Genomic DNA, 14497 nt, shown 5'->3' on the forward strand with positions numbered 1-14497 from the left:
CAACAAAGAGAGGTTGAGGTGGAAGCATGTAGGCATCAAATAAGCGAATTGAAAAATCGTTTTGAAGATAGATTTAAAAAAATGATGGTAGAGATGCGTAAAGAAATTGTTTCTAGTTGATCAACTATAATTTGATGTTATAGAATTTCGATAGTCTTTTGTTGTACTTGTATGTCATATAAGTTTACTTTTATCAATGTCATTGTCTATTTTTTCTACTTTATTCTTATACTTTGTAATTCAAAGTACTATAGGTAATGAATTAGTCAAAACAACCTTCCGAGATTTGTCAATAAATGTGTTAAAAGGTTTTGTAAGAGAACTTTTGAAGGATATACAATTGTTGATAAATACGTTTTTATGAAGGTTTTAAAATTTTTAAAAATAACATAATAAGCCTTCAAAACAATGAAAACCTTCGAAAAAGGCCATTTGATAATAGATAATTATCGATAAATAATTTGACAATTATCGAAGATATATGACCTTTGAAAAATAATAATTTTCGAAAGTTAATCAACCTTTAAAAAATAATATTTTCCAAAGGTTAATAAACATTTGGAAAAGCTTTTTCAACAGGATCTATTTTGACACTTTTCAAATGTTGAGATAACCTTTGAAAAAAAATGTATCGAAGATCTATTGAATTTTTTTGAAGATTATGACTTTCAAAAATGGTCAACTTTCTTGTGGTGTATATTTCCTCCTCTAATGTAAATCATTTTGAATTATGTGATATTTAAACCTTTAGTCTAGAATTTTTATTTTTCAACAAATTGTTTCATTATATTTTTAATTTATTTTAATGGTGAAGTTAATGAAATAATTGTTTTGGAATTACAATATTTCAAAGTGTTAAAATAATAAACTTTTAAAACGACAAGGGCATAATTGAACATTTTTAAATTTAATTCACTACACGTACTACTATTTTACAAGTCATTTCATGTCACTTTTCCATTTTTATTTTAAAAAAAAAAAAAATTGACAGAATGTTTTAGAACAAATTTAAAGTTTGAAAGTAAAAATGAGACTTCAAAAAATTAAAAACGACATTGTTGAAATTAACATACAAGTTGAATATATATATATATATATTTGGTATATGTTTAACCTAATTAAATATATATATATATATATATATATATATATCTGATTATAAGTAGTTAATAACTATTTAAATTATTAATTAAATCAATAATAAATAATGGGTCACCATATAGTTTATCTCCAACAACCTTTAAGTCAATGAGTAACCTTTCAAAAAAAATATCAATTTAGTAAACTTTCCTTTTTCTTTTGAGACGATCAATTCAGTAGCCTTATAATTACTAAATAAGAGACAAAATATATATTATTAAATTAAGAAAATAGACCGATTAATAGTGTATTATTAACTTAAAAGAAAAGAAATTAAATAAACCTGGACCAAATAAGATTTGTGAACAAGTTGCATGTGTTTACAATAAACAAATAATTTTCTTTTTAACTTTCGGCCTTATTTTCTTCACAAAAGATTCTTTTGGATCTTCCCTTGTCGTTAGGGAGGGAGAGAGATTTTTTTTCTCATTGAAATTTGTCTTATAAGTTTCAAAATAAATCATATGTTGACAATGTAATAAAACATCCCATGACAAGACATCAATAGCGTGTTATTTTTAATTCTTAAAAAAAAAAAAAAACTAATTTGATCACTCTAATTTGGATGTTGTTGTTACAATTAAAATTTTTATCTATCAAATTATATTTGTTTATTTTTTGTTTTTCTTTTTGTTTTTAAATATTTTTTTAAAAAATATTGTGTATTTATGTAGATATTTTATCAAAACTTTGCTTTTTATACCTTTCTAAAATTAAGGGACACAAATTAGAAATTCAACGACTTATTAAATACTCTTAAAAGGTTATGAATCATTGAACATAAATTTGAAAGTTCATGACTTAAATTATAATTTATAAAAATAAATATTATTTTGATCTTTAGGTTTTGAATCTAGTTTTTTCATTTAGTACCTTAGTTTTAAAATGTTATAGTGTTATCTTAAATTTTGAGTTTTTTTCATTTGGTCTATGCTTTAAAATGTTACATTTTTACATACTTAAGTTTTTATTTATTTATCAATTATCATTTGGTCCTCAAGTTTTAATATTTTATGTTTTATGATTGAGTTCCTACTCATTAATGCTCTTTTTAGTATTCCATGTCAATCCTCAATTTAAACTAATTAAAATAATCATAATGTGAAATTTTTTAATTAATTTTAATAGCGATGAAAATTAATGAAAACTAATTTAAACATAATTAATTAATAGTATTAAGAGGGATTAAAAGTCAACCATTAATGAAAATCAAGGTAAAAAGTGTAAATAATCTTGAAGCCCTAAGAATCAAATTGAAAGGAAACTCAAAACTCAAGTGTAAAATTGTAACATTTTAAAACATGAAGATCAAATAAATATTAGATTAAATTACAAATTGGTCCATATGATTTAGAGAAATTTAGAATTCTACCTCTATCGTTTGATAAAATTTCATTAAGAGTCCTGATAAAATCTTTATAAATAGTTTTGAGACTATTTATGAAGATTTTGTCTGACCATAGTGACTAAAATCTAATTATAAACCATATAGATAAAAATTCTAGCTTTTTCCAAATAATAGGAACTAAATTTGCATTTTACCTCAAAATTTAAAGGTAAAAGTGTAATATTCTAAAACTTGGAAACATTTTTTTAGGAAAAAGTACATTTTTGGTCCATAGATTTTGGGTCTTGTTATTTTTAGTCCCTAAGTTTCAAAATGTTATAAATTTAGTCCTTAACTTTTGAGTTTAGTTTCAATTTAGTCCACAGGTTTCAATTCGATCCTTATATTTCAAGATTTACACTCTTAACTTCGATTTTTCATTAAATACTCATTTTTTATTTTTAGAGTTAACTTATGTTAATAAATTAAAAATCGTTAAAAAAATTATAAGTAATTAAGTCTCACTATTTTTATTACTTTTAAAATTAAATTTAAAATTTAACTTCATAATTATTTTTAATTAATTAACAGAAGTTGACATCAATAATTGAAAATGAGTGTTTAATGAAAAAATGAAGTTAAAGATGTAAAATCGGTGATCAAATTGAAACAATTGGGGATAAAATTATTATTATATTGAAAATTGAAATTGAAAAAATTGTTCACGAGGGGAGAGCAAGAGCCACGAATGCGAGGATGAGCTTTTACCCTTAGGCCTCATCTCTCCTTCAATCAAATTGCCAAACGTTTCCAAAAAAACCATATCACGAGCCACTACAAAACAAACACAACCTTCTTTTTTTCTTTTTCTTTTTTATAAATCACAAGCACTTTTCTTTTACCCAAAACCCCCCCACTAATTCTTTTCAACCAAAATTCATAGCCTTTCCAAGAAAAACGAGAGCTACCCACCAAAAAAAAAAAAAATGCCTCAATTTCTTCTTCTTCTTCTTCTCTTCATTGCTTTTCTTCCTTCTCGTGCCCTCAACATTGGCGTCCAAGCTCTCGATGCCTCCATAACTATGGTTCTTCTAATTCCCACTCTCTTCTTCTTCTCTTTCATTTCTTTATTCTGATCTTTTCTTAATTGGTTTCTTCATTTGTAGAGTAAAGATTGCAGTAGAAAATGCGAATCGGAGTTCTGCTCAGGTTGTTTTAGGGTCTCTTTGGAATGACTTTTTAATGACGCACTTAATAAACTTTGATTCTTCCCTGTGGTTTTGTTTGAGTTTGTATTTAATCTGTGTGTGTTTCAGTGCCTCCACTTTTGAGATATGGGAAATATTGTGGGCTGTTGTACAGTGGGTGCCCTGGTGAACGCCCTTGTGATGGCTTGGATGCTTGTTGTATGAAGCATGATGCTTGTGTTGTTGCCAAGAATGGTTAGTACACCTTTCTATTTCTATCTTTTTTCTTTCAGAGTAGGGCTCCAACAACTGATCTCATACTTACTTAGTTATATTCATTTTGGCTTTTTAAGTCCTCTTCTTATTTTTCAATCGTAGTTTGTCTAGTAAGTTTCTTCACTAATTAAGACTAATATCACTGCCCATTTTATATTGTTAAATGTATGAGAAGAGTGCTAATTTTCAATGGTTAATTTGTGAATTGCTTAAATTTTTATTTTATTTATAATTAGTAAGTTTACAAAAAAAAAAAAAATTTACACGTTTTTTTTGGTTAAAATCGTAACAATTATTTAAGTTTACAATTTAATATGATGAAACTTAAAGTTCATAGTTGAAATTGATACGATTATATAAACTTAGAGTAAAAATTATCCCCCACCCCAATTACATTGTGCCTTTTTTTTTAACCATTTTATGTACCATGTTGTATATTGGAGAATGTTGTTGGTATAATTTGGATGTGACATGTTTGTTGAACAAATTTTGGTGTAATTAGTGTGATATGATAGAGTTAAATAGATAATAGATATGTCACATTCAAAGTGTTTTGTTAACTAGAAATAGAGATTTTGTAGAAGTATGTGCTCAAAGATTTAAGGAATGTTGTAAATTTCTAGAATTTGATTGAGGAGGGAGATCATTTGATTATTGAAGTTAGGAAATTAATTTATAATTTTATCTAAGCTATAGTTTTTTTTTTTTTTTTTTGGATAGTTGCAATTATAACCATCATATCTCAAATATTAGTAGATACAGTACAACATAAAAAATTTATAGATATAGCAAAATTTAGATTAATTTTCAAAATCTATTAGTGAGAGATAAAGTCTATTATAGATAAATTTAGTTATATTTATAATTTTTTAAAAATTTTATTATACACTTAATTACCAATTTAATTACTGACTCTAAGAATGCTACTTATTACAATTATTTTAAAACTTTTGGTTTAGACTTAATAATTGATGTGTTGTCCGATGAATAATTTTGAAGTTAGGCTGTTTGATGAGAAGGCTAAATTGTCTCTCTGTTTTGAGTGAACCAAAAAGCCTCACATGTGAGGTGGCTATAAAGGGACATATATAGCTTCCTTTATATTTAAATAAACGGAGTTTATTTATTAAATGAAAACAGATAATTACAGGCTATAATTTTCATTTTTCAATATTGTTTAATGTGCAATAGAATTATGTGGGAGACCCAATTAAAATTGGAAATTGTTCTCCTTGAAATGAGAGGAATTACAACCAACCTCAATTTTGGATTTTGAACCTTTCAAAAGAAATTTTATTCTATTTTTCCATTTTTTTCTTTTAATTTTAGTTTAAACTCTTAAAATGTTTATTTTATTCAATATTCTTTTTTCTAAAAAATCAATCATATTTTACCTTTATTTGGTTTGTATCAGATGAATATTATAAGTTGAAAGATTAAATTAAATATTTTCGAAATATTCATCTCAACTTTTTCATACATTAATATATTTTAAAGATATAAATATTTTTGAGATCACGAATATGGTAAAACTTAAGTTGAAGGCTACATTTGTAATATTCAATTTTAACTTTTAGTAGGGTTGGCAACGGGACTCGGACGAGGCAGATTTCCACATAAATACTTCATATGGGCTAAATTAAATACATAATATATATATATAAACATCAATGCTGAGGACTTTGGTGTACATGTGTTTGTTTATTCAGATGACTATCTAAGCCAAGAGTGTAGCCAAAGCTTCATAAATTGCATGGAGAACTTCAAGAGATCAAAGTCAGCTCCTTTCAAAGGAAACAAATGTGAAGTTGATGAAGTCATTGATGTCATATCCTTTGTTATGGAAGCAGCCCTTATTGCAGGCAGAGTTTTTCACAAGCCCTAGCTTTATTACAAATACCCTTTTAATTTCTCTTTTTTATTTTCCTTTTTATTTCTATTTATCTAACTTTGATTATCTCTTCATTTTCCCTTGTTGTTTGGCATGGAACATTTACACCCAATGCTCTCACTTTCTTTTAATTTCCTCCCTATTCTCTTAGACAATGCCAACAAAATATATATGATTTTTTTTTAATCTTTTTTATTGATTATGTTATGATATGTTTGGGAGTGATTTAAATATAATTTCTATTATAAAATATATTTATTTATACATTAATGTTTGGTTTATCAAATTTATAATTGATTTTAGTGTGATTAAATGATTAATGTTTTTTTTTTTATTAATGAGTGTTTGGGTCAACTTATGGATACTTCAACTAATCTCGTGGGGCAACCCGTCTGATCCTACAATATTTGGGTATCAAGGAAATTCGTAGGATATTAAATCCTAAGTAGGTGGTCACCATGAGTTGAATCTATGGTCTCTTAGATTTCAGGGATTCTCTTATTTACTACTAAACCAAATCATGATGGCTACCATGATCAATGTTTATTTTTCATAGTAATTTTGGAATTTACTACTAAAAAAAAGAATTACATCTTTAAAAAGTGAGACAAGTTATTTGTAGGGAGAAGAAAAAAAAGTAAGAAATAAGAGTTAGAGTGAAGCAAGAGAAATCTTTAAATAAGAGGAAAAAAGAGTTAGAGGGAGAGAAGAATAAAGTGGTGGATGGCAAATTTTGTAGAGGAGAAAAAATGATCTTTTTTCTGAAAATTTAATGTGAAAATAGAGTGAAATAAAGTAAAAAATTTCAAATTTATTGCAAAAAACCATTTTGAGAACCATTTGTCTATTTACATTTGAACAAAAATAGCTTGTGACCCTTTGCCCAACATCTAAATTTTAAAATGAAAGTAATTTTACCTATGGCAAGAGTGATTTATAGTATCTAAAAGGTTTCACTTCTCAACTTAATAGAGAATATGGATAAAAATATCGATAAAATATCAATATTGATAGATATTTAAAAAATTTTGATAAACACGTTAAAATGGTTATTATTTATATTACATTCACATTGGTGAGATTTTGTTATTTTATTTTTAAAGTTACATAATTCTTTTATAATATAATGAAAAAGTCAATAGATATTTAATTCATAATTTTTAGGTCCTTTTGGTAACCATTTGATTTTTTATTTTTGTTTTTTTTAAAATTAAGCCTATAGACATTAATTTCACCTAAAAAATCATTATCTTAGGCCATTTTGGTAACCATTTTGTTTTTTAAAATTATACTAATTTTACCTCAAAAAATCTTCATTTATTATGTACTTTTCACCAATTGTTTAACAAACCAAACCAAATTTTGAGAACTTAAAAAGAATACCTTTCAAAAAAATTGTTTTTGTTTTTGAAGTTTGACTAATAATTCAATTATTGTACTTAAAAAGATGCAAATCCTTGTAAAGAAAGTGGATGAAATAAGCTTAATTTAAAAAAAAAATAAAAAAATAAAAAATAAAATTGTTACCAAACGGTGTCTTTGTTATCTACATTTTGCTAATGGTTTAAAAACCAACCCAAAATTGAAAACTAAACTAAATTACTTTTAAAAAGTTGTTTTTATTTTTAAAATTTAAGTTAAGAATCCAACTGTTGTCTTGATAAAGATGCAAATCATTATAAGGGTTTGAGAGAAAATATATTAACTTTAAAAAACTCAAAACAAAAAATGAAACGGTTATAAAAAAAAAAGGGCATAATTGTTTTTAAATATTTGGTCTTATTTTATAAAATTTACATCAAAATTTTTATACTAGATTTGTGTATCTAGAACGCATACATGTGCAACAAAGTTATAACCTACACCATGTACTGATTTTACTATTTAGTACTTTATCTAGATATTGACAATCAATATTCTATTAAGGTGAAAAGACGATTTATCAACAAAGGGTTTTTTATTATTATTATTATTTGGGAACAGAGAATCTAATCTCCGATCGAAGTCACAATACGAGTTTGTCAGTTGAACTATGTTCGTATTGATATTCCTTACCAATTGTTCATTGTGATTATTAATCAAATGTGATAACTAATATCAACTTGAATACAACTCAATTGACATAAAACATACTTTCTCGACTAAAATGTCACATGTTAGAGTCTCAAAGTCTCATACTATCAAAATTTTGTAATTATTGAATTATGTACGCATTGACATAGAGATATTCATTTTCCCGCACGGTGGAAAAATCCTCGTGTAGATTGGGAATAAGGGAAGAAAATTATCTGCAAGAAATGATGAATGCATTTTTCATCTCCATTTCTCGTTTGTTTTCATAACTATGTTTTTAATATATATATATATATATATATAAACATACAAAAATATGTATATGTTTGAATCATCTTAAATATGAATAATGATATTGTAGGAATAATATGATATTTTAAGCTATTTTAAATTAAATTAAATTTAATAGTTTCAAGAGTTCTTCATGATTAATTAACCATTTGAAAAGATTACTAAGAAATTAACCTACAAGGATTCATAATGGAAAAGCAACTGTTTAATTTTTTTTTTAAAAAAAAATCTTGAAAGAATTATTTTATTTATTTATTTTAATTAAACAAAACTACAAAACACATTACAAGAAGTGAAGAATTATTTAATTCATTTTTCCAAAAAGGACGAAGAAATTTTTTGTGGTATATCTCAATATATTTTAAATTAAGATCATGTTTGATAACGTATTTCATGATACGATAATATGAAAAATGGGCCCAATTGATTATGTTTATTATTATTTAGTTGTGTTTCATAATAATAATGAATCGTGTGACCTACTTCCAAATCTATAATAAATAGATGCAATTTAATAAAAGAACGGTGGATATTTCAATGGGATGATGTTTGAAAATTACATTTACGTGGGATCTATTACTATTATCATTATAGAAACTATTACTGCAACAATATGAGAATTATGAATCTCATTTCATGATAACAATAACAACAAAAATAGAAGGGTGAATGCGAGAAGCGATCCTCATTCGCCAAGGGACAAAATGAAACAAATGGACTAAAAACAATTATACTTTAATCAATTAAAAATAAATAAATTAAAGTCTCTAGTGGCCATCATTATCAAATATTCTTCTCCAGCACAGCAACAACTTGCTCTTCTTCGTCTTCTTCATGTGCTTATTTCTCCATGAAACTTTTTCTTCTTTTGTTTTTTTCAATCGAAATTCTCCAAAAGAATTTGACATTATTCCAAAAGACAATCACAAAACAAAACACAAATCATTGTTATAAACCACTCTGAATTGTAAAGAACAAAGGATTCTATCCATCGTTTTCATTTCAATTTTCATCTGGTAGCGGCTTTATTCAGTTCCATCTTCTTCTGATTCGACTCCATTATTCTACCACCGCCAAGCTCTTCCAACTTTCATCCCACCCTTTCCCTCTTCTGTCTCACTCAATTCCCCCCTTTCCGGCGAACAGAATGATTCCAGATACTCTTACTCCGGCCGATACCTCCGACGGTATCCGTAAGTTCTTCAGCTTTCGATTTACTTTGGTTTATTGCGTTTTTCGTTAATTTAAATCTTACCAGTGATTGGAAATTTGGTGTCGATTTGTAGGCGATCAGCTTCGAGAGCATCTCCTGGTGGTGAACGAGGAAATTGAAAACGGAGGAGTGGACGGCCATGTGAAGATTCGGATACGTAATTTGACGAATTCGATTCTTAGAGGAATCAGTGTGGATATACCTAAGGGGAAGATCGTCGGAATTATAGGTCCGAGCGGCGGTGGCAAATCCACGACGCTTAGGGCTCTTAATCGGCTGTGGGAGCCGCCAGCGGACACTGTGTTTTTGGACGGCCACGATATCGTCAATCTCGACGTTCTTAGTCTTCGCAGGAAAGTCGGGATGCTCTTCCAAATTCCTGTTCTCTTTGAAGGTGCGCCGTTTTCTCTTGTTTCTTGGCGCCTAGGGTTTCGTTTTGTTCGATCGGAAAATTTGGGAAATTCCTGGAAAATTGAAACGTTTTGATGATAGTTATGAGAAGTTGACTTTAGACTAAAAGTTTAATTAATCTTGAAGAAAAACATAGCATTAAACTTCATCATAACTTTTGATTTTGAAGAGCAGTGATGAATTATTTCTTAAATCCTTCAAAGACGTTATGTTTTGAGATTGATACTGGCAAGATTCAAGAACAAAACTGTGGCTGTTGCAATTAAAATTCTTGGTTGGTCATTTTTCAAAACAATCCTTCCATATATTCTTCTTCAGGTACTGTTGCTGATAATATAAGATATGGACCACAGTTAATGGGAAAGATGCTGAGTGATGATGAAGTTCATAAGTTACTCAGTTTAGCAGATCTCGACTCGTCGTTCTTTAGCAAGATTGGTTCTGAACTATCCGTCGGGCAAGCTCAACGAGTCGCACTTGCTCGAACCTTAGCAAATGCACCTGAGGTATTTTACTTGCATTCATTGAGTCACACTACAACATACATTCTCTTTGATTTTGCAAGTGATTTTGAGGAAAATATGAATGAATTAGAGCTAATTAGACATGAAATTCGGGTAATCGAATATGCGGTTGGAGTGGTAGTTGTGTTTGTTTGATTGTTTAGGAATGTAGTGATATCAATGGATCCAGTCGTTTTGGATCAACTTGTGTGTTTGTGTTAGTATTGTTGATGAAGGGATCTCTGGTCTGCTGAAGGTGTTGTTGCTAGATGAACCAACAAGCGCATTGGATCCTATCTCGACTGAGAACATCGAGGACGTGTTGATGAAGCTGAAGACAAAATGGGGATTAACAATCGTAATGGTTTCACATAGCATCAAACAAATCCAAAGAATTGCAGACATAGTCTGCCTGCTCGTAAATGGCGAGATTGTTGAAATCCTACCGCCGAACAAACTCTCGGAAGCCAAGCACCCGATGGCCCTCAAGTTTCTTGAACTCAGCTCTTGAAAACAACCCTGCATTGTTCTTGTCGTGTCCTACTGTGTTTGTAGACTCTTAGAAGTCGAAAAATAAACGGTTTTTCCATTAGCGCAAGCATGTACATTCTCATAACTGTTAGATGCACGATATTGGTTCGCTCCGAGCCGATCCAATCCTCAATTGGGAAGTCGAGATTTATCATCGGGAAAAAGAAAAGTGGGGAGGAGGAGTGTTATAGTGAAAATTGTTTGGCTTTGGCAAACTGAACCAACAGGGGCGGGGACCGATCCAATGGTCTGCTCTGTTGCACGCAGGACCCCAACATCAGTCACGTGCTAGGTTACCTCCTGGACCCACATTCCCTTCTGCCACGTCACTATCCTCCCTTCTACAGTATTTTATTATTTTTATTTTTAAATTAAAAAAGAAAATTATAATGTTATAAAGTAAACAGCTTTTGTGTTTGTTTGGCTTGTTTTGTTTTTGCATGATCTCTCCAAATTACATCCATGCCGAAATCCGAATCTTTCTTGCTCCTGAAGAAGAAATAATAATAATAATAATTTTTTTTTTTGTAGTCTAAACATAAAACAAAAGACAATAATTAAAATTTAAAATTCCTATTTGCTCCCTCACCCCATTCTCCTTCTAACTCATTCCTCTGTTTGATTCAGACATGGGCGCCCTTCCCAATTCCTTCTCCCTCTTCTCTCTGATTTTCCTCTTCACTGCCGTCTCTCCGGCAGCTGCCACCGCCGGCGGCCCACCTCTAAACCTTATCCTACCCCACCCTTTTCTGTATCGCTTCAAGTCCTTAAAGGAAACTCTTTTTGTTGCTTCTCCTTCTCCGCCGCCACCGCCGTCCTTTCCCTCTGCTCCTCCTCCCGAGGAGAAGCCGGTCTATTCTCCATTCCGGCCGAGCATGGCGGTGGTGGTGGGTGTTCTGACCACCACTTTCTCCATCACCTTCCTTCTCCTTTTATATGCCAAGCACTGCAAGCGTGGGAATGCGGTGGTGATCGGTTACTCGATGCGTCCCAATACGATGATGGGTGTTCCGAGCTTCTCTACCAGGAAAAACTCCGGCATCGACCAGGCCGTGATCGAATCGTTGCCGATTTTCCGATTTGGATCGTTGAGTGGACAGAAGGAAGGCTTGGAATGCGCCGTTTGTCTGAACAGATTCGAGCCGGCGGAGGTTCTGAGACTTCTCCCGAAATGCAAACACGCCTTCCATGTCGAATGCGTCGATACTTGGCTCGACGCTCACTCAACTTGCCCTCTCTGTCGCTACAGAGTCGACCCAGAGGACGTCTTATTAGTCGAAGACGTCAATATATTTCTCCACAACCCACCACCTCTGCCGCCGCGGGAATCGAATTCCAAGGATGTAGTGTTGAACTTAGAACAGGGGAGAAGAAGCAGCAAGGCTGGATCCGGTAGAGTCTCCGGCAGACACTCGTCAGTCGGCGAGAAGAGAACAGGGGAGTCCAGTTACCGTGATCCAGCATTGTTGAGACGGTCACTCGACAGCAAGAGAACCGAAACGGTAGCTGTCGGATGCTTCGATCGGCACCGGAAGGACGGGCTACTATTGCCGGAGGAGAAAACAAATCAAAATCAGAATCAGAATAGATTGGAGCACAGGATCATAGTGTCGCCGAGGGTGCCGGTGATGGTACAGGGGCAACAGACATGGAGCGATGTACAAGCTTCGGATCTGTTGTATCTACGGTCAGAAATGATAATATCTGACAGCCGTAGATTTTCGGTAGCTTCATTACCACCGGAATTAAAGAGACAGCGACGGATGGGGATGATGGGGAAGCATGCCGGAAAAGGGGCCGGGATGATGATGATGGCAGATGTGTAATAAATAACGGTGTCAGATTCAGAAATCACGGATGAACGGACCCAACCCAGAGCTCCCACCAGCTTCTTCTAGAACAGAGCAACCAAAAAGAAAAAAACAGAGAGGCATTAAAATTTTCTGAACCAACCAACCACTGTAATGGTGATTGAGGGGTGAAAATTACAGGTGAAGGGCGGTGGCGGCTGCGGCTGCGGCGGAGGAGAGGGGATGGAACAAAAGGGAGAACGGTGGAGGGGGGGAGGAGAAAGTGGATCTTGAAAGGGAAATGGAGAGCAAAGGGAAATTAATTGGGATCAGGATGAGAAGAAAGGGAATTTTGATTATATATGTTAAAAAGTAGAAAATATTTTTGTAGGGAAAATAGTGTAGGAAGGGGAAGGAATAACGAACCTAAGCTTTCTTTTTGGTTACATAACATCTTGTCCTAACTCTCCAGCTTTTGCTCTATGATGTGCTCTCTCTCATGCGATTGCTTTTCTCTTTTAATTCATTCATCTACTTTTTCTTTTAACTAACTTTTTTATTTATAATATTTTCCAGCCTAAATTCCAAAAAAAAAAAAAATGTAACTTTTGAAACAATATTTTATTTAGGTCTTTTTTTATAACTATTGTTTGATAGTTATTTGTTTTTATTTTTGAAAATTAAGTCTATAAATATTAATTCTGCCTTCAAATTTCTTATTTTGTTATCTTTTTTTTTATTAATTGTTTTAAAATTTAAGCCAGATTTTGATAATTAAAAAAAACTTTTAAAAACTTGTTTTTATTTATTTATTTTTTGTTAAGAATTCAATGATTATATGTAAGAGAAATATGTAAATCATTATAAAAAATAATGATAACATAATTCATTTTGAAAAGGAAAAAAAAAGGGAATTTTAATGTTTGGTGAATGTTCTGAAACTAACTTGAAAATCTGAATCTAAAATAGTGGGGTGGTAATAGAAATTTGAATTGAATGTTCACTTCCATTTTCAGTTTTTAATATGCTAAAAGATTTTTAGGATGGTTTTGAAATTTTTAAGAAAGGTTAAATAAAGGTAATATTGCATATTTTATTAAAGGTATTATCAAAACAAATGACAGTTTTTTTTTTTCTTCTTCTTTTTTGGTGATTTATTTAGAAATTTTTATGGTTTAGCCGTGTAGCGAGTCAATGATGAGAATTCTCTCTGTGAAACCTTTGAAGTTTAGGACCTGAACTAATGTAATGCTTAGAAGTTGGTGTAAGGGTATAATTAGCAAACAGAAAACGTGTCAAAAGGAAAAATAAAAAAGAGATGGTTTCATTTGCACGTTAGAATTTTGGTTAAACTATATATATATTTCAAGGCAACAAACAATGTAACCAACTACACTCTAAAATTTCTAATTATAAAAAGAATATTATTTAGAAAATTATCTTTCCATATCAAAGAACAACTTTAGAGGATGTCAAAGTTGTCAATGCATGGATAGATTTGTTATGTTCTCTTTAAGGATATGACAGAAAAAAAAAAATTGTGTGAATAAAGTTGCCAAGAGAAGGAAGAATTTTCTAACCTGGTCTTCATTTCATTTGGGGAGGCCTCCTTATTGAGTAAAAAGGAAACATATTCATTTTCAACCGTATCATTCACACGACTTGGTTTAAAACTTTCCTCATTGGAAATCCAAGGATCATTTCTGTGACAAGGGATGCTTTGCAACGTTAAGAAAATTTACGGGCAATATTGACACTTTTTAAATTCTAAACTTTTAGAGGCAATTTTTGCTAGATTAAACATACGTAACTTCTCTTAAGGTCGAGGTTCAATTTCTCATACTAACAAGAAAAGGAAAAAGTA

General features: G+C 30.7%; 3 protein-coding genes across 4 annotated transcripts; all 3 read left to right on the forward strand.

Moving 5' to 3' along the window:
• The first annotated feature begins 3321 nt into the window (after nt 1-3321).
• LOC120070849 (phospholipase A2-alpha) lies at nt 3322-6007 on the forward strand. Its single transcript, XM_039022736.2, has 4 exons — nt 3322-3552; nt 3634-3676; nt 3784-3909; nt 5640-6007. The coding sequence occupies exons 1-4, from the start codon at nt 3454-3456 to the stop codon at nt 5813-5815; spliced, it is 444 nt and encodes a 147-aa protein (XP_038878664.1). The 5' UTR covers nt 3322-3453; the 3' UTR covers nt 5816-6007.
• A 3236-nt stretch (nt 6008-9243) lies between these two features.
• On the forward strand, nt 9244-11260 carry LOC150037608 (ABC transporter I family member 17-like). Its single transcript, XM_090310748.1, has 4 exons — nt 9244-9378; nt 9472-9792; nt 10128-10315; nt 10569-11260. The coding sequence occupies exons 1-4, from the start codon at nt 9333-9335 to the stop codon at nt 10821-10823; spliced, it is 810 nt and encodes a 269-aa protein (XP_090166874.1). The 5' UTR covers nt 9244-9332; the 3' UTR covers nt 10824-11260.
• LOC150037609 (RING-H2 finger protein ATL43-like) lies at nt 10174-13180 on the forward strand. Of its 2 annotated transcripts, none has more exons than XM_090310745.1 (2): nt 10174-10315; nt 11471-13138. In XM_090310745.1, the coding sequence occupies exon 2, from the start codon at nt 11473-11475 to the stop codon at nt 12667-12669; it is 1197 nt and encodes a 398-aa protein (XP_090166871.1). In that variant the 5' UTR covers nt 10174-10315; nt 11471-11472; the 3' UTR covers nt 12670-13138. The 2 variants fall into 2 exon arrangements, with proteins under 2 accessions (XP_090166871.1, XP_090166873.1); XM_090310747.1 differs by lacking the exon at nt 10174-10315 and adding an exon at nt 10994-11135 and having other exon boundaries at nt 11471-13180.
• The last annotated feature ends 1317 nt before the right edge of the window (nt 13181-14497 follow it).

This window comes from Benincasa hispida, chromosome 2, assembly GCF_027475165.1.
Source record: "Benincasa hispida cultivar pf3 chromosome 2, pf3_genome.v1.1, whole genome shotgun sequence".
In the NCBI taxonomy this organism is placed as follows: domain Eukaryota; kingdom Viridiplantae; phylum Streptophyta; class Magnoliopsida; order Cucurbitales; family Cucurbitaceae; genus Benincasa; species Benincasa hispida.